The 20,544-nt window shown below is 39.3% G+C and overlaps 1 protein-coding gene across 8 annotated transcripts in view; it reads right to left on the minus strand.

The window, feature by feature from the left end:
* Nucleotides 1-216: 216 nt before the first annotated feature.
* LOC105493844 (anoctamin 4) overlaps nt 217-20,544 on the minus strand; it is a 380,690-nt gene continuing 360,362 nt past the window's right edge. For all 8 annotated transcript variants that reach the window (XM_011761778.2, XM_071071254.1, XM_011761784.3 and 5 more), the window contains 5 exons: nt 17,699-17,851; nt 16,543-16,690; nt 11,085-11,204; nt 7,087-7,192; nt 217-412 (listed from right to left, as the gene is read on the minus strand). In XM_011761778.2, coding sequence (XP_011760080.2) covers nt 221-412; nt 7,087-7,192; nt 11,085-11,204; nt 16,543-16,690; nt 17,699-17,851 — 719 coding nt within the window. In that variant the 3' untranslated portion in view covers nt 217-220. The remainder of the gene's footprint in view (nt 413-7,086; nt 7,193-11,084; nt 11,205-16,542; nt 16,691-17,698; nt 17,852-20,544) is intronic.

Here is a 20,544-nt window from a genome sequence, read left to right on the forward strand (position 1 = left end):
AGGCAGAGGAGTGTTACAGAAGGTATGTGGGAGGGGAAGATCAAGCAAAATTTGCAATGATTAAAGTGAAAAACAAGCTTCTTTTGGATTGGGAAGCTTCTAAGGAGTTTATTTTGATCCCTGGTACTGCAACAATGGTAAGCTTTGCTTCAGGGAGTTTAAAGCACCCACTCAACCTTGGAGTGGCCTCAGATGCTGAGCACACCTCTCACCTACATGGTCACGGCCACTCGTTGTGGTGTGCTTTTCCATTCTTCTTCCTCTCCTTTCGTTCCTTCTGGAGACGTTCCAGTTCTGCTTCATACATCATCTCCTGAATCAAGTACTTCTCTCTTCTCATTCGATCCCTTAGGTCTTTTGGGAGGTCTGGGATCAGATATGAAATGAGGTGCTTTATACAAAACACGAGGTGCTAAAAACACAGAGGAGAATGTAACAGAGTCAGGTCTACTGTGTATCTTGAATGAGGTTAGAGAGTTGGCTGAAGAAGGATGTGGACCCTCCGGGGTTATGTGGAGAGTGGAAGGAGGTCAGGGGAGGCGTGTATAATGCAAGATGATAGGACAGGTGAGGCCTGAACTGCTCTGATGCACCACCTAAGGAATAGAAAGAGGAGTCCGGAAGGAAGTTGGGAAAAGAATGGTCAGATAATTAATTCAAAGGAGATCCAGAAGAACGTATACTGTGGAGTCACAAAACCCAGGTGGAAGCTGGTAGCTTTCACTACTTAAGGGCTTTCTGTCTACCTGAGGATGAATTATTTAATTTCTCTGAGCCTCATTCCACTCATCTATAAAAAGAGTATTGTCAGAATTATGAGAAAATGTTTAAAAATGCCTTGTAGACTGTCAAGTGCTTTACAAATCTTGGTTATAAGAATTATCAGTGGGCCTAGGGAAATGATCATTTCAGGAAGAAGCTTTTTTCTTTTTGGTAAACTGTCACAAATTCTTTACTTGAAACACTAATAGCTGGAATTCTAGAATCACTGTCACTTCTGTTCATCTATATAATGGTAAACGATAAAGTACTAGATGACAATTTAAAGGTTCTTACAATTCTAAAGTATTAAATAGAGACTAAATCATGTTCAAATGATACTGCTAAGTACTCTTCATTTTATTTAAAACTTGATAAATTTAGTGATGCATGGATGACACAAAATTAGGAAGCTTTTCTGCATCGTTCTCATATTTTCAATAGTTAATAACAAAATATTAAAAGAAAATGGAGGCCGGGTGTGGTGGCTCACGCCTGTAATCCCAGCACTTTGGGAGGCCGAGGTGGGCAGATCACAAGGTCAGGAGATCGAGACCATCCTGGCTAACACGGTGAAACCCCGTCTCTACTAAAAAAATACAAAAAAAAAAAAAAAAAAAAAAATTAGCCAGGCATGGTGGCGGGTGCCTGTAGTCCCAGCTACTCGGGAGGCTGAGGCAGGAGGATGGCGTGAACCCGGGAGGCGGAGCTTGCAGTAAGCCGAGATCGTGCCACTGCACTCCAGCCTGGGCGACAGAGTAAGCCTCCGTCTCAGAAAAAAAAAAGAAAAAGGAAAAGAAAATGGAAAATTCTATTTGAAAAGTCAAATAACTTAAGGCAACCTTTTATAAAGTTTGTCTGATAGATTTGCAGCTGAATTCTACCAGAGGTACAATAAAGAGCTGATACCATTTCTGTGGAAACTATTCCAAAAAATTAAAAAGAGGGAGTCCTCCTTAACTAATTTATGAGGCCAGTGTCATCCTGATGCCAAAACCTGGCAGAGAGACAACAACAACAACAAAAACTTCAGGCCAATATCCCCGATGAACACTGATACAAAAAGCCTCAATACAATACTGGCAAACCAAATCCAGCAGCACGTCAAAAAGCTTATCCACCATGATCAAGTTGGCTTCATCCCTGGGATAAAAAGTTGGTTTAATATATGCAAATCAGTAAACATCACATAAGCATTTCATCACATAAGCAGAACTAAAGACAAAAACCACATGATTCTCTCAATAGATGTAGAAAAGGTCTTTGATACAATTCAACATCCTTCATGTTAAAAACTCTCATTGAGCATTCCCCTTGAAAACCGGGACAAGACAATGATGCCCTCTCTCACCACTCCTTTTCAACGCAGTATTGGAAGTTTTGGCCCAGGCAATCAGGCAAGAGAAATAAAAAAAGGGTATTCAAATAGGAAGAGAGGAAGTCAAATTATCTTTTTTTTTTGCAGATGACATGATCCTGTATCTAGAAAATCCCATCATTTTTGCCCAAAAGCTTCTTAAGCTGATAAGCAACTTCAGCAGAGTCTCAGAATACAAAATTAAAGTGCAAAAATCGTTAGTATTCCTAATCACTAACAACAGGCAAGCAGAGAGCCAAATCATGGATGAACTCCCATTCACAACTGCTACAAAAGAATAAAATACCTAGGAATACAGCTAACAAGAAAAGTGAATGACCTCTTCAAGAACTACAAACCACTGCTCAAGGAAATCAGAGAGGACACAAGCAAATGGAAAAATGTTCCATGCTCATGGACAGGAAGAATCAATTTTGTGAAAATGACCAAAGTAATTTATAGATTCAATGCTATTCCCATTAAATTACCATTGACACTCTTCACAGAATTAGAAGAAACTCTTTTAAAATTCATGCGGAACCAAAAAAGAGTCCAAATAGCCAAGACAAGACTAAGCAAAAAGAACAAAGTTGGAAGCATCATGCTACCCAACTTCAAATTATACTAAAAGGCTACAGTAACCAAAACAGCATGGTATTAGTACAAAAACAGACACATAGACCAATGGAACAGATTAGAGATCTCAGACATAAGACTACACATCTACAACCATCTGATCTTTGACAAACCTGACAAAAGCAAGCAATGGGGGAAAGGATTCCCTATTTAATAAATGGTTCTGGGAGAACTGGCTAGCCATATGCAGAAAATCGAAACTGAACCCCTTCCTTATACCTTTTATAAAAATTAACTCAAGATGGATTAAATACTTAAATGTAAAGCCCCAAACTATAAAAATCCTAGAAGAAAATCTAGGCAATGCCATTCAGGATGTGGGCAAAAATTTCTTGATGAAAACACCAGAAGCTATTGCAACAAAAGAAAAACCTGACAAATGGGATCTAATTAAACAAAAGCACTTCTGCACAGCACCAAAAAAAAACAAAAAAACAAAAAAACAAAAAACAAAAAAAACCCAAAAAACAAACAAACAAACAAAAAACAAACTATCATCAGATTAAACAGTTAACCTACAGAATGGGAGAAAATTTTTGCAATCTATCCATCTGACAAAAGGTCTGATATCCAGAGTCTACAAGGAACTTAAACACACCTACAAGAAAATACCAAGCAACACCATTAAAAAGTGGGCAAAAGACATAAACACTCTTCAAAAGAAGACATTCATGCGGCCAACAAACATATGAAAAAAAGCTCAACGTCATTGATAATTAAAGAAATGCAAGTAAAAATCACAGTGAGATACCATCTTACGCCTGTCAGAATGTTGATTATTTAGAAGTCCAGAAACAACAGATGCTGGCAAGGTTTCAGAGAAAAAGGAACACCTTTACACTGTTGGTGGGAGTATAAACTAATTCAACCATTGTGGAAGACAGTGTGGCAATTCCTCAATGATTTACAAGCAGAAATACCATTTTACCCAGCAATTCTATAACTTGTATGGCAAAGGACACAAACAGATACTTCTCAAAAGAAGATATACAAGCAGCTAACAATAATATGAAAAGATGCTCAGAATCTCTAAGGAAGTTAGAGAAATGCAAATCAAAACCACAATGAGATACCATCTCATACCAGTCAGTACAGCTCTTATTAGAAAGGAATATATATCATTCTATTATAAACATACATGCATGCATATGTTCATTGCAGCACTATTCACAATAGCAAAGGCATAAAATTGCCGGTCAGTGATAGACTAGATAAAGAAATGTGGTACATATACACCATGGAATACTATGCAACCATAAAAAGGAATGAGATCACGTCCTTTGCAGGGACATGGATAGAACTGGAAGCTGTTATCCTCAGCAAACTAACAAAGGAATAGAAAACCAAATACCACATGTTCTCACTTTTAAGTGGGAGCTGAATGATAAGAACACATGGACACATGGTGGGAAACAACACACACCGGGGCCTGTTGGGGGTGGGGGTGGGGGAAGGGAGAGCATCAGGAAGAATAGCTAAGGGATGCTGAGCTTAACACCTGTGTGATGGGTTGATCTATGCAGCAGATCACCGTGGCACACATTTACCTATGTGACAAACCTGCATGTCCTGCACATGTACCCCAGAACTTAAAATAAAAAACGCAAACAAAAAAACCCAAACAAACGACAATAAGTTTTGTTTGAAAAATTTTAAGACAGTGATGGCTTAAAAATATCTTCTTTAAAGAGAGATCGTGCCATTGGTAAGCTAATTTCCAGGGAAGAGCAGCTTAATATTTTCTTCTCTTGGTTCCCTGGAGTGAAGGAAAAAGCAGTGATAGAATATTCTTGAAGAGGTCTAGGAAACTTTAGATCCAAACCAAGAGGCAACCTTGGCTTTTATTAATCCGACTTTAATATATGTGACAAGATATAAAATTTCCATTTATAACTAGAGTCATAGAAATGCAAACTATTTTTACAGCAATTTTCTTAAACCCTGAAAGAAAACAGATAATGTATTTTTATTGACACATAATATAGACAATTGCTAGACAGATTTTACTTTATAATTCCATTTTGAGTCTTAGCTAATAAATACTTATTTGGATGCTTGAATATAAATAATTCCGTGATGATACCCAACCAGAAGGACCACTTGTAAAACCCAGTCCCATTGGAAAATGCTTATGATCATGTTGGGAAATCCTGATAACTATTTGAAAATCATAAATTAACTATATGAATCAGTATATTTCAATATGTGTGGTAATGATGGCAATAATTGGAGACATTTAGAAAGAGTGAATCTCAAACTTGACAAAAATAAGCAATGGGGAAAGAATTCCTTGTTCAATAAATGGTGTTGAGATAACTGGCTATCTACATGCGAAAGAATGAAACTGGACTTCTACCTATCATCATATACAAAATTTAACTCAAAATGAATTAAAGACTTAAATGTAAAACCTCAAACTATAAAAATGCTAGAAGAAAACCTAGGAAATACCCTTCTCAATATTGGCCTGGGCAAAGAATTTATGGTGAAGTCCTCAAGAGCAATTGCAACAAAAGCAAAAATTGCTAAGTCAAATCTGATTAAACTAAAGAGCTTCTGCACAGCAAGAGAAACTATCAAAGAAGTAAACAGACAATGTACAGAATGGGAGAAAATATTTGCAAACTACACATCTAATAAAGGTCTAATATCCAGAATCTGTAAGGAACTTAAACAAATCAACACGTAAAAAACAAATAACCCCATTAAAAAGTGGGCAAAGGATACAAACAGTTACTTCTCAAAAGAAGATATACAAGCAGCCAACAATAATATGAAAAAATGCTCAGAATCTCTAAGGAGATTAGAGAAATGCAAATCAAAACCACAATGAGATACCATCTCACACCAGTCAGTACGGCTTTTATTAGAAAGTTAGGCCAAGCACAGTGGCTCATGTCTGTAATCCCAGCACTTTGGGAGGCCAAGGCGGGTGGATCATGAGGTCAGGAGTTCAAGAGCAGCCTGGCCAAGATGGTGAAACTCTGTCTCTACTAAAAATACAAAAATTAGCCAGGCATGATGGTGGTGCCTGTAATCCCATGGTGCCTGTAATCCTCTTACTTGGGAGGCTAAGGCAGAAAATTGCTTGAACCCACGAGGCAGAGGATGCAGTGAGCCGAGACTGCCACTGCACTCCAGCCTGGGCGACAGAGTGAGACTCAGTCTAAAAAAAAAAAAAAAAAAAAAAAAAGAAAGAAAATAAACAAATTAACAGATGCTGGTGAGGATGCAGAGAAAAGGCGACACCTGCACACTGTTGGTGGAAATGTAAATTAGTCCAGCTACCGTGTAAAGCAGTCTGGAGATTTCTCAAAGAACAAAGGGTTTAACTACCATTCAACCCAGCAATCCCATTCCTGGGTATATACCCAAAGGAAAATAAAGCATTCTACCAAAAAGACATGTACTCATGTGTCAATCACAGGACTATTCACAATAGCAAAGACATGGAGTCAACCTGGGTGCCCATCAATGGTGGACCGGATAAAGAAAATGTGGTATACATATACCATGGAATACTATGTGGCCATAAAAAAGAATGAAACCATGTCCTTTGCAGCAACGTGGATGTAGTTGGAGGCTGTTATCTTAAGTGAACTAATGTAGAAACTGAAAACTAAGCAATGGACGTTCTTACTGTACGTACTTAGAGTGGAAGCTAAACACTGGGTACACATGGACATAACAGATGAGAACAAAAGACACTGGGGACTAATAGAGAGGGGAGAGAGGGAAGGGACAAGGCGTGAATAACTACCTGTTAGATACTATGCTTACTACCTGGGTGGTGGGTTCAGTCACACCCCAAACCTCAACATCACGCAATGTAAGTTTGTAACAAACTCGCACATGTACCCACTGTATCTAAAATAAAAGTTGAAAAAGAAAAAAAAAAAAAGAATGAGTCTTACTGGGCTGATATTTTCTAAATGTTTCCAAACTATGGTCCCAGAATGCCTATAATCAGAATCATTACAGGGAGCTCATGAAAAGCAAGTCACAGACATATGTCAGAATATCTGGGAGTAAGGATGGAAAAACTGCATTTTTCCTAAAGTTTAAGAACTATAGCCCCAGAAAATTACATTTAGGACCAATGAGTTCAGATTTGTCCATTACAAACCAACTATGGACTTTCAAATATGTCTTGGAAAAATCAAACACTTCAATTAAGAAAAAGAAAAGATCAAAAAGAGGTTATGTAATATGACACTACTACTTCTGGAAGTATAGATAATCACATTCAAAATCCCCACTACTTATTTTTATTTATTACTCCTACTAACTTCATTATGTCAAAGGAAATAAAGAATTAGGCTGAGGAAACTTACCTCAAAGACAATGATAAAAGCTAATCGAGCAGCTAGGACATGCCAAAACTGCAGTGTGTAGCCATAGGGCACCAGTGAATGAGGCGGGTCACGGTAGTCCCGGTATCTATAAAGACACAGGAGAATGTTGCATTCAAACTAGGATTTTTCTGATTCTAAAATCTCTTCCATTCTCATTATATAGTTCTCATTCAATAGGAGAGAAGTTTGAACAGTTTCTCTATACTAGATATCTGTTGTTTTGCTTGTCCAGCATTTTTCTTCTGATAAAACAATATCTCTTCTCCTCTGGGGAAACATTTGTGTGGGTTGGCTAGGACTTCCCCCTCCACCTGCCTGATCTCAGCTCAAAGGATGAGCCAGATCTGATCAGTGACATCATCAAGATGTCTGCTGGAACTATCACTTAGTGAAAAATCAATAAGCCCATGGAAGGCAAAAGCCTGGGACTGCTGGTGGCCTTGTATGGAGCGAGAGAGCCTGCTTGAGAAGGAAGTCAAGAAAGCAAAGCAGAGCCAGCATAGAAGCAGCATCCTGCTGACACTGCTTGAGGCCTGGGATCCGGCCATTACTGAAGTTCATATCACCCCTTGAATCTCCCAGTTACCTGAACCAATACATTTTTTTGTTGTTTAAGTCAGTTTACCCTGGATTTCTGCCACTTGCCACTAGAAGAGTCCTTCTAATGTATCCTCCAGCTATCACTTTTGAATGGGCATAAAATTCCACAAATGTTTGCTGAATACCTATTGGGGGCCAGGTACTATTCAGAGAACTTTAATCCATGTGACTCCATTAAAGTAATACTTCAATAATACAACATACTCTCATAAATCCACTGTGAAGCCCAAGAACTAAAACATTACCAGGAACTTACATCAATCGCTTCATTTACCCTGAATTTCATTTTTATCTTTAACTTATATGTATATACATTTGTCTGAATATTGTACTATTTAGTTTGTTTTGGAACTTTATAGAAAGGGTACTATACTCTATGTAGTTTGCTAGGGCTTGCCTTTTTTTTTTTTTTTTTTTTTTACTATTATGTTACTAAGATTCATTCACATTATTGCATGCAGTTTATTTTTAATGCTGTATAATAGACTCTAGTGTGAGTATATTATGGTTGTTTTATATAGTATATAAGTATATACTTACAGGCTGGTCATTCCTATATTTTCTTTTATGTTGAGACAGAGTCTTGTTCTGTCACCCAGGCTGGAGTGCAGTGCTGCGATCTTGGCTCACTGCAATCTCTGCCTCCCAGGCTCAAATGATCCTCCCACCTCCCAAGTAGCTGGGACTACAGGTGTGCAGAACAATGCCTGGCTAATTTTTTTGTATTTTTTGGTAGAGACAGGGTTTTACCATGTTGCCCAGGCTGATCTCAAGCTCTTGACCTTAAGCTATATAGTCACCTTAGCCTCCCAAAGTGCTGGGATTACAGGCGTGAGCCACCTCACCTGGCCTCTATATTTTCTTTCACTTTCCCGAACCATGGAAAGCTTTGAAAAAGAAAGCTCAAGTCCACTCACTTCAGCACATTCCTTTTGGGTAAAAGTTGGCTGCAATGCTCTGTGTACCACTCCTTTCTGCCTTAGAATAGCAAATATTCTTCCCAGGTCATCGATGCATTTGAGAAGGTGTTTTTAAATTTTTCTCTACATGTTTAGGTGTGTTCAGCCCGAGAGCTGATCCAGGTGCCTCACCTGCTATATGACTGAAAACAAATCTGAAAATATTATTTTATGTGATTTTAATTAGAAATTTGAAAATGTTTTCTTTAGGGGACTTTTAAGAAAACTGCTAAACAAAACAATCATATTTTAACTTAATGGTGCCAGCATCAACAACTCCATTCACATTAATAATTTGTGGAACATACTTTTATGTTACAATGTGGGACAGGCAGGAAGAATTATGAGCCAGGAAGCAGAAGAGGAGAAAGACTCTGTATTTTTATCTTATTTTCAAATGATTACAAAGTTTTAAACTCCAAATAATAGTTGGCATTTTATTTTGAAGCATTTTATACTTAGGATCCTGTATGCCTCTAACAATGTTTACTAAATAATTTCATGTATGAAATGGTCTGGACAAGCAAGTGGAAAATCTACTGAAGAAAGCATCAACTGTTGCTTAATTGCTTGCTTCTCCACCAGACCGCAACAGGGAGCGGCACTAGATTATATTCCAGCCAGTCTTTCTCCCCATCTTACTTGTTACTCCATGTGGGAAAGGAAATAAGCCATCTGATGAGATGCAACAGCCAATGAGACCTGGGAACTTGGCATGAGTGTTTAAAGGGGTGGAGGGTGCGCTGTCACTGCACAGAAATGGGGAGCCCCTGCCTTCTCTCACCCTCTCTTGTCCTCTTAAACTGCCCCTGCCCAGGCTCACTGGGTATTCACGTCTCTCTTCTCCACATGGTAAGCAGAATGTCACTTGTTCTAGCAGGCCAACCCAATTTCTGCTCTCTAGGATCTAGTTTCTTAGACTGGGACTAAGTGGGTAAATCTAGGCTGCTAACAGGTCTCAACATCAGTTTCTGTGCCTGTGCCATTTCTCTGAAAAAAAATCAATTACAGGCAAAGGGAAGAGAAGGGACAAAGAAAACATTATTTTATAGCAAGTGGTTACAAGGTTAATCTACAAAAGAAGAATCATCTGGTTTTGGTTCACAGAAAGCTGAAAATTCCCATCCCTAAGCATTATTAATGCCAGAAAGAGTGACGCTGGAGCCTCACTACGATGACTCTGTCTAGAGTCCTTTCCGGGCTGTGTGGCAGGTGGGAGAGAGTTATATCCACATCGTGTGGCACGTCCACTAATGAAGCTACTTGAAAGAACACTGTGATGAAAGTTGGGAGCCTTGAATTCTACTCTAGCTTTGTTGTATCTCTCCAGACAAATCAATTACCATTTCTGGTCCTCAGCCTCACCCTCTGTAAGATGATGGATTGAAGCGAATCATTACGAAAGTCCCTATGTCAAAGCATCTAGGACTCGACGGCTGTTCTTCCTTGTGGCTTTGATTACAGGGAGAACATAGACTGTCATGATGGGGATCTCCAAAATTCTTTGTTTTGTTTTTGAGACAAGGTCTTGCTCCATACTTTGAATGCAGTGGTGCTATCATAGCTCACTGCAGCCTTGACTGCCTGGACTTAAGTGATCCTCCCACCTTGCCTTCCCCAAGTGCTGGGATTACAGGTGTGAGCTCACAAAATTCTTATAACATCAAAGTATTAAGAGAAAAAGGTGTCATCTGGACTCTTCAAGAGCTTTATACAAGTAATCTCATTGAGCTTTTAGTGAATGGTTTTATCATCTGTCAGATGAGATAATATTGCCTAACTTAGAAAGCTGATGTGATGATTAAGTGGAGTAACAGTTTCTGGCACAGAGTAGGTGCTCAACCAATTCTCCTTCATGTATGTTTGTATAGATACACATCAAGAGGAACAGTTTAATTAATTTCGTTTTAGAGGGAGAGAAAGAGAGAATGAGCACATGTTGCAGAGGCTACTGTGGTGGAACCTGAAATGAACTGGGCCTCTTTCCACATGCTTCTGAGTTGTTCAACATTTAGAAATGTGATGTGATATACTCTGGGCAAGAGAGAGAAGCAGAACAAAGACAAGTGCCCTCAACAGCTGTCACTCAACCCCCATGGGGATTGTCTGTCCCTGAGTCCCTGGAGCCAGGGTATAACCTTCACTACTATATTTTTGGTTTTTCCCTTTAAGCCAGCAGTTCTCAATTCTGACTGCACCTGGTTTCTGAGTTCCACCGCCTGACATTCTGTTTTAATTGGTTTGGGATGCATCCCGGGCAAGAGAAGGCTTGAAAATTTTCCATGTGCTTTTAATGCATTGTTGAGATTGACAGTCACTGCTTTAAACACACTCAGCCAGAAGGGGCCTTCAGAGTAAAATCTCTCCACGGTGGAGCCAGCTCAGCTTACTCAGAGCCACGCTGGGTGCCACACTCACCTGCAGTACTTAAGAGGAGTCCCCGAGAACTCACTGCCATCTGATTCAGGCTCAGATCGGTTCTCGAAGTCAGAAATTCGAAATACAGACAAGCTGGCATTCACATAGCCAACCATGCACCTATAAGAGGAAGCAAATTCTACCATTAGGACACTGATCACCTTCTCTGTATCCAGTTCCCCGAAGACCCTGCTTCCCAGACGTCCCTGCAATTGTAAATGCCTGTAACTGGCCTTTCCTTGTCAAACAGAACTCAGGTTGGGATGTGCTGGAAAGCCCTAGGTATGTTCAATCAGAACAAGTTGCTTGTTTTGGTTCTTGTCTTTTTCTGCAGAATCATCATACAGAACATCTCTACTCCAATTAATGTTTCAGTGAAATAGGTAAAAAGCAGCATTACATGATGGGCATAAATTATATGTAAGTCACAGCTTCTTTTGTTGATGATACACATAAACACAGTTCCTCATTAGTGGTTTTATATATGTTTATAGATATTCCCAAAATGTTCCAAATATGTCTGGTGTGCATATGACCCCCTCTCACCAACTCATATCTCATGCTACAGTCATGCTGGACTAGATTCCCTGAAAGCTTCTGATGTTTTCATCCTCTGCTCGTTATCTTTTCTGTTAGAATTCCCTACCTCTTCTTTTACAAGTGGAAATAGTATTTATCCTTCAGTGGCCACCTGAAACACCACTCCTTCTAGGAAGACAACCTAATCATTCCAGTCACAATGTCTCACTCCTTTCCCTCTCTCCGTAGTACCATTATACTTAGTCCACCATTACCAGATTGCTTGTACTAGAGTTGGCAGCATACATATATGCCCTCTCCTTTGGACTGCAGTTTTTTGAGAGCAGAGCAGGTATCTTAGGTATTTATGTATCCTATGACTTAGGACAGTCTTACACAGTGTAGGAATCCCATAAATATTGAATTGATCTGATTGGAGGAAACTAAAGTATGTGATTCTATCGATCATTCTAGATTGAATGAGTAGATAAAATCAAGGATTTAATCATTCTGTCAATAATTCCACTCAAGAAAATGGACGTTTTAAAAGTATGATAGCAAGCAGTACTCTCAGAAACATCTTTTCTACCAGTGTCTGAACAGTTTTACATATTGAACATTGTGGCGAACATATGCACTTACCGAGATAACAATGTTTGAAACTTTGGGTGAAATTAGCACTTAGATACATCCTGTATACATTTTTCTTTAAACAGTGTTTTACATACAAAAGCTTGGGTTTTGGGGTCAAATCTTAGTTCTGCTGGTTTCTAGTCATGTAATGTTGGCACATTATATAACTTCTTCTTTTTTTTTTTCTTTTTTCTGAGATAGGGCCTTGCTGTGTTGCTCAGGCTGGAGTGCAGTGGTGCGATCATGGCTCACTGCAGCTTTGACCTCCCAGGCTCAAACAATTCTCCCACCTCAGACTCCTGAATAGCTGGGCCTAAAGGCATGTGTCACTACACCCGATTTATGTAACTTCTTAAAGTGACAGAAGTTCTCACCTCATAGGGTTGTTGAGGGGATTAAATTAAATGATGAATGTGTAGCACGTAATACAGATCTTAGCCTATAAGTAAGATAAACATGGGTGGTGATTATTCATTTTATTTATTTCTTGCATCTCACAGGGGGTCAATAAATAATTACTGATTGAATGAATAAATAATGATCTTCCGATTCTCTTCATTAACACGTCTGGCATGATTTTTCCAAGCTGCTGAACACTAAACCTAAATGATGACATGAACACAGTTGTGAGAACACATGGGTTCTGCGTGTTGCCTTGCTCAAGACAAATCACTGGCTTTATCATGGCCTTAAAAAAAATGAACCAAGCTGAAGGGCCCATTTGTCAAGTCACTCATAGGTGAAAACAAATGGTCAGGGGGTGTGTAACATGCCTTAATCCAAATGGCAGCAGGCCTCCCCTACTACTCGCTGAAAAGGTAATTTGGAATGATGTCTCCCTTACCTACGAACTGTCTAGAACTGGACATGAAAATAAATGAGTGCCTTGATGATGATTAGCTGTCACAGAGAGGGAGTAAGTTTTAGCAGAGTCTTTCTAAAGATCTGAGCTGTGGGAAGGGAACGGTGTTCTGGGAACTGGTGAATAAAAAAGGCCCAGCACTGAAATGGAATATTCATGACCCCTCCTGCACTCTTACCTCACAGACCAGCCCCAAGGCTTTATCAAGACTAACACTACTGTCCATTGGTTGTTCTGCTCCAAAACTCCATTCAGAAAATTTAAATTTAAATAAAACACCTGTCTCATTGGCCTATGCATGTAATGACTGTCATAAATCCCAGTTGAAAATGTGTCTTTAGTGGGTAATTACTCCTGAGTGCAAAACATTAAATGTGTACCTAGTGTATGAACACACAGTTATCAGCTGTGTATGTCTTCCTTCCATATCATTGCCATAATTGGGGAAAAAATGGATGCTAGGCATTTCACTAATTCCTTTCACCTTTTGTAGACTGTTAGTTATTGCCGACATCTATTGCCAAAACCAAATAGTCGAGGTGGTCATCAATTCAGGCAAGTGAGATTTCTCACACTTTGCTGTATAAAGTTCAGCTAGTGGCATGCAAGTATCAACTCACCGACCCATTGTTATAGCAGGAAGGTCACAGGTAGTAGAGAGCCCATGCCTGTCACTGGGTTTACTGGCAGGAATGCTATATACTCTCACTGTGACCCACAACCAGCTCTCAATGAGACAGAGGGAGATGAGGCTACACTGATGATCAGGGAGAATTGAGAAGTACCAAGAAAAAAGTAACAGACAAAGGAAGGGTTTCCTCTCAATATAAAGTCATTTTTCTTAAAGGAGTGGTAGATGGCCTCTGTAGGCACTTCCAAGAAAGATCTAGAAAATGTCTTATATAGGGTAGTGCCATTTGGATTAGGGTGCATATCTCTTCCATGTAACTTCTGAGATGACCACACACTCATTTAAATGTGAGAATTCTGCTGTAAAAGCCATTCGCTGCTTATTCTTTTAAATCCTTTAATACATAAGAAAGGGATGAGCCAGCAATCACTGTACTACCCCAAAGGCTTATTATGACTTTCTATACCTTGACAATTCTGCTACTCTTATGAGTTCAGTAATTTCTAAAGCATTTCTAAATGGGAAAAAGAAAAAAAAAAACCCTGAAAAGTAATAGAGTGGCCAGTGAGGCAGAAAATAAGATTCATGAAGAAACATACATAAATTTAACTATTCGAAAACATGAAAAATGACCAGGGGATTAGAAAACAAAAGGCAGATATATAAATTGAAAGTGGCAGAAGGCTAAGTCAAAAAGAAAGGTTAAAAAAGAAAGAAAGAAAAGAAAAGCTCTGAAGAGCCCAATAAAATTGATATAAGGAGGCTATTAGGTACACTTTAATCGCTGTGGACATTGTCTTAAATCTAATAGGTTGTTAAAATTCTAAAGCTTTGATTCACTATCAATTGTGCATAAAGGTTCCCATTTTATTTTTTGGTTCCCTGTAAAACAAGGTAGATTTCACCATATTTGAATTTGGGAAAGAACAGAAACACCACTGAGACGGAAACCCCAGGGGGTTTACTGTTACGAGACAGCCTCAAGGGCTGTGAGGTGCAGATGGAGAGTGAGTCGAGGTTCTACCTTCACATGGGCTCCCAGGGTTACTCTGCCTTGTGATTCTGGGCTTAACCTTTTTTAATCTTTTCCTGCTCCTCAAAGTGAAGATAATAATGCACGTCCCATTCCCAGGGCTGTTTTGAGAATCAAATCATATGTGAAAATGGTTTCAGTGAAGGTAAGCTTTTTTAGGCTAAGCCAAGCAGAGAATGTCAACGGCAGTTGCAATTAGAAAGAAATGCCTGGGCAAAATAACGTGTCTTTAAATTTCTCTTAAAATGGGATGGTATACTCACTGAAAGTTGCTAGATAATTAGTGTGGCTGGCCACACGCTTATAGTAGTCAAGAACTTTATAGAAGCCTTTTCAAATAACTGGATTGTGAGCTTTATGATATTTCTCAATCATTCACGCCGTAGCCCATTTATGTAGGATTAATAATGAACTTGGACCCAGGCCAGGTTTGCATGAGTAATGAAATTGGACCCAGACCAGGTTTGCATGAGTTCAGTTGATTGGATTTGGTGGCACTCAACTCCTTGGGGTCGATCAGCTACCATGGCTGCAGAGGACAAATCAATCTGGCTCAGGCTAGTAAACCAGGGCTGCTTGTGTAAGTAGACAGCAGCCCATGGAGGGTGATTTCTGGGTTATTAAGAAGACCCTGTGATCCCCAAACACATCTCACTCTGACCTATAGACATCTAAATCCCATAATAAGAATTTAATTATTTTGGCTTTAGCCAAACAGGGATTTTTAAAGTATGTTAAGACTACTTGTCCTTTTTCCAAGGTACAGGAATGAAAGCTAGGGGATGTGTTATAATTTTGACTAGGCTTTATCTGACCATATGTAGACTTCCCTGGCTTCGCAAACCATTGAGGCAATGCCATAGAATTGATCCCCCTCCCAGGGAGTTTAGTCCATCCAACCTGCTTGGGGTAATATAGACATTGGTCAGGTCAATACCCAGGAAAAGGTCTTTCACTTACTTATTCCACAAATACTTATTGAGGACCTACTGGCTACTCAGTACATAGTTCCATATTTCCTATGTAAGATCTGCAGAGTCTACACATAATGACACAATGTAAATCAGATTGTAACTGTCCTTTTGCAAACTCATAAAATGATATAACTATACACACATCATATACTACTTTTTTGATATTCACATTAGCATATCACACTTTTTTTTTTTTTTTTTTTTTGAGACGGAGTCTCACTCTGTCCCCCTTGCTGGAGTGCAGTGGCCGGATCTCAGCTCACTGCAAGCTCCGCCTCCCGGGTTCAGGCCATTCTCCTGCCTCAGCCTCCCGAGTAGCTGGGACTACAGGCGCCCGCCACCTCGCCCGGCTAGTTTTTTTGTATTTTTTAGTAGAAACGGGGTTTCACTGTGTTAGCCAGGATGGTCTCGATCTCCTGACCTCGTGATCCACCCGTCTCGGCCTCCCAAAGTGCTGGGATTACAGGCTTGAGCCACCGCGCCCGGCCAACACATTTCTAAATTCATAGTGGGCAGAGGTCGGGGGTAGGGAAAATGATTAATTGCTACTCTTACATTGGATTCCATCTAAAACCTGTCTGACTTGTATGTCCTCCAACTCTTCGGTAGATGAGGACACGTTTTCTTTGGCTGACAGTGTTATTATTATTATTTATAATAAATCATAATTCCACCTTCCCTATCACAGGTCTCTCCTTCTGGGCATGTATTCCATATTCTCCAGTGCAAAGTCTTCTGTCTGAGTGTCCAACCTCAAAAAATGGCTAGGAAATAGAAATTGTATAATGGTTTTATAGCAAACTTACTTTTGCCCAGCTTCTCCTTGGCCTGCACAAGGTCCATACTTATAGGCATACACCAAGCGAGGGATAAAGTCAGATGTTATCGCTATGACAAATGCATTTGTAATAACAGAGAGAATTCCAATGCCTTCAAGAATTCCATACCAAATTCCTATTCAAATAGAAGTGTCGTATTAGTTCCATACACAAAGCAGAGGTAATAATTATGAAAAAATGGGAATTCATTTTTAAAAGTCCTTTTCATGGGTCCATTCTTCATCTTTCCAAATACTGACAGTTGCAACCAGGAGGAAGGATTTGTGCAAACAACTTGGCATTGAGGAAGTTTCTATGGGAGTGTCTATATGCTCATGACTTAATAGTCAGGATCAGACATGAGGCAGAGAATTCTAGTCAATGATAAGGCACCAAAATACCATCTGATAGGATCAGCACACATAATGTCAAGCCCCACCAGACTGGGAGCTCCTTAAGGGTATGGATAGCATCCCTTCTGTCCATCTTTGTGGGCCTTGCCCATGACACACTGACCCAGGGTAGGTGCTCACAGAATGCGTGTTTGTTTCACACGGAGGTTAAAAGACAGCATTAGCAATAACATCCACATGCAATTCTCTTCCACATATATTGGCTGGGTGACTGCCTGCTCTGTGCTAAGCACTGGATGCAGAGATGAATAAAAGACAGTCTTTGATCTCAGGCAACTCTCACTGGGGCTGCGTCTGATTCAACTCAACATCTCTAGTCAAATACCAAAGTTAATCTCTGCCATTAGAAAAACTGGATTATACTTCATGAAAATCAGGCAAACATTTAGGAAAGACCAAATCAAAGTTAAGCAAAGGGAAGATCTATTTCAAAAAGAATATAAGTGATAACAAATCTAAATTTTTAGATTCAAGCATCTTAAGATAGAAATAACCAAATTGAGAAACTATTTAAGCACAAATTCTCTAGCACTGGAAATTACAAACCTCCAAATAGCAGCTTTACTTCTTGTCTAATATTATTTAAAACTAATACAATTATTCTTTGCAAAAATTAGGTGAATCATCTTACATGGAAACCATAATTTAAAAATCTGAAGTTTGTGGCTTTTAAAATTTTACCTGCCAGATGTTTAATATTTATTTTAAAAACATATGTAAATCCAACTTACCTATGTCTTTGGCCCTTGAAGCTAAAGGTCTCCTCCACTGTGTGACAAATTTGTAAGCATCAAGTCGAATTTCAATTATGTTATTCAGTAAGGCCAGAAGTGGTGCTAGGGGAAAAGCTGCCACAAAGATAGTTGTGAATCCAAACTGAAGAACTAGAAAGAAAAAAGGAAAAATAACAGACAGTATTGGTTTTCCATTACTATTTTCAAAGGGATCATAATCTGAATACGTTATTGTCTTAAGTCCCATTTTTCCCAATACAGATGCACAGGGGACATCTCTTCCAGAAAGATGGCCAGGAGACAGGAAAAAGAGGCACTTCCTGGGCCTGGAAGCAATGGAATCCTGGGAGCTATGAGATCTGGACCTAGGATCCAGATCTTGTTTCCTAAATATCATTGTCTAACCAAAGGAATCAGTGTTCCTTGGAGGAAGGTTTGATTCCAGAGCTATGATGGTAGGGACAATACAAGAGAAGTCTGGGACATCTTGTGATGCCAGAAAGGAAGGAAATGCTCAAAAAACGATGGGGACATGCCAACAGGACACAGAACAAACTTGAAGGCACCCCTAATAGCCAAATCTGGAACAATTTGTATGAAACAATATTAATAATGAAAGCATAGGGCCGGGCGCAGTGGCTCAAGCCTGTAATCCCAGCACTTTGGGAGGCCGAGACGGGCGGATCACAAGGTCAGGAGATCGAGACCATCCTGGCTAACACGGTGAAACCCCGTCTCTACTAAAAAATACAAAAACCTAGCCGGGCGAGGTGGCGGGCGTCTGTAGTCCCAGCTACTCAGGAGGCTGAGGCAGGAGAATGGCGTGAACCCGGGAGGCAGAGCTTGCAGTGAGCTGAGATCCGGCCACTGCACTCCAGTCTGGGCGACAAAGCGAGACTCTGTCTCAACAAAAAAAAAAAAAAAAAAAGAAAGCATGGGATTATAGCCCAAAGACTAAGTATCTAAGTCCAGACTGATATAAATATATACTTACATAAATAAGTGATTAAATAAATAAAGGGGAGATAAGGAGTGGCTCTTCCTTATGGTAGAATTATAATTAATCAATATAGGAGGAATGATGAAAATTAAAAAATCACCATTAGTCAAACATCACAGTAATAATTTTTGTAGGCAAGAAATATCAAAGCACGCTAAAATTAGTAGAGGAAAGTATACTGAAGAAACTAGGATATTTGCAGATTCTCAAAGTATCTCCTCACATAATTTTTACTAATTACAAAGGGAAAAACAGTAACTTTTTAGCAGAGGAACCTGGAAAACATCTTTTTGTTTTTTGAGATGGAGTTGAGCTCTGTCACCCAGGCTAGAGTGTAGTGGCATGATCTCGGCTCACTGCAACCTCCATCTCCTGGGTTCAAGCGATTCTCCTGCCTCAGCCTCCTGAGCAGCTGAGATTACAGGTACCCACCACCATGACCAGCTAATTTTTGTATTTTTAGTAGATACAGGGTTTCCCTGTGTTAGCCAGGCTGATTTCAAACTCCTGACCTTGTGATCTGCCAGCCTCGGCCTCCCAAAGTGCTGGGATTGTAAGTGTGAGTCACCGTGCCCAGCCGAAAACATCATTTTAACCAAGTGATCAAAGCTAGTATCACCAGTAATAAGACATAATGATGTTATACACCCCGATATGATGCACTGAGGAGGGTATAACATTATTTCTGTGGTATTCTTGCCAAAAATGAATAACCCCAACACAATTATGCAAACACATGAGACAAACCTGAAGGGAGCTTCTCCAAAACTACTGACAAATACTCTGCAAATATGTCAAGATCATGAAAAACAAAGACTGAGGAATTGTCATCGATTAAAAGGAACTAAGGAGACAACACATCTAAATGTAATGTTGGATCTTGGAAGTATTGTGAACAAGAGAAAAGTTATTACTGGGAAAATGCAAAATTCAAATAAGGTCTGTAGATTAGATAATAGCATTGTATTCTTAACTTTTCTAGTTTTAATAAATATGTAAGATATTAACATTAGCAAAAGTAAGGTAAAGTATAGAAACTACTCTTTTTGCAACTTTCAAAATAAAATTTATTTTAAAAGGGGGTGGTTTCTGATGCAAAACAACCAGTCATCATAATGGAAAATAAAAAAAATAAAATTTACTGGGCATCATGGACGAGAAGTATTTGGCTGTTTGAATGACTATGTATATATACATATATGACTGTAAAAATAGTAAAAATATATTTACAAATCTGATTTTAGAAAGTAACAATAACAAAACAATGATTACACATACATATCATTTTCTATGTAAAAACAGGCATTGTTCTAATTACTTCATATACACTAACTCATTTAATTTTCATGACAACCTTATGTGGTGGGTACTATTATCCTCATTTTACAGGTAAGGAAACTGAGGCACAAAGAGGTCAGGTAACTTGCCCAAAACAAGTAACTAAGAAGGGACGCTAATCTCAGTGGTGTAGCTCCAGAGTTCTGCAAAATCCATCTACCTCATCTTGGTTATTTTGCCACCTCCAGGTGTCCCCTGTCTTTGGTCACATTCACACTTGGTGCTTGTGCTAGGTGGCTCTTTATGCACCAATAGATGTGGGCATTCCCTTCTCTTTCGACCTGGGTTTTATTTTTCTCTTGCCTTCTCTCTTTCTTTAGTAAGTCCATCTACTCCCATGACTTCATTATTATCTCTCTGATAAGGGTTCTCAATTCTCTATCTCTAACCCTGACTCTTTTCAGGGAATTGCCAGTTGTCTGTTATGCTACAGAAACAGCACTCCCCAAACCAATCTCTGAACCTCATCCTTGAACATATTTATCCTTTTATGTCCCTCCTCCTT

Source organism: Macaca nemestrina, chromosome 10 (assembly GCF_043159975.1).
Source record: "Macaca nemestrina isolate mMacNem1 chromosome 10, mMacNem.hap1, whole genome shotgun sequence".
Lineage (NCBI taxonomy): Eukaryota > Metazoa > Chordata > Mammalia > Primates > Cercopithecidae > Macaca > Macaca nemestrina.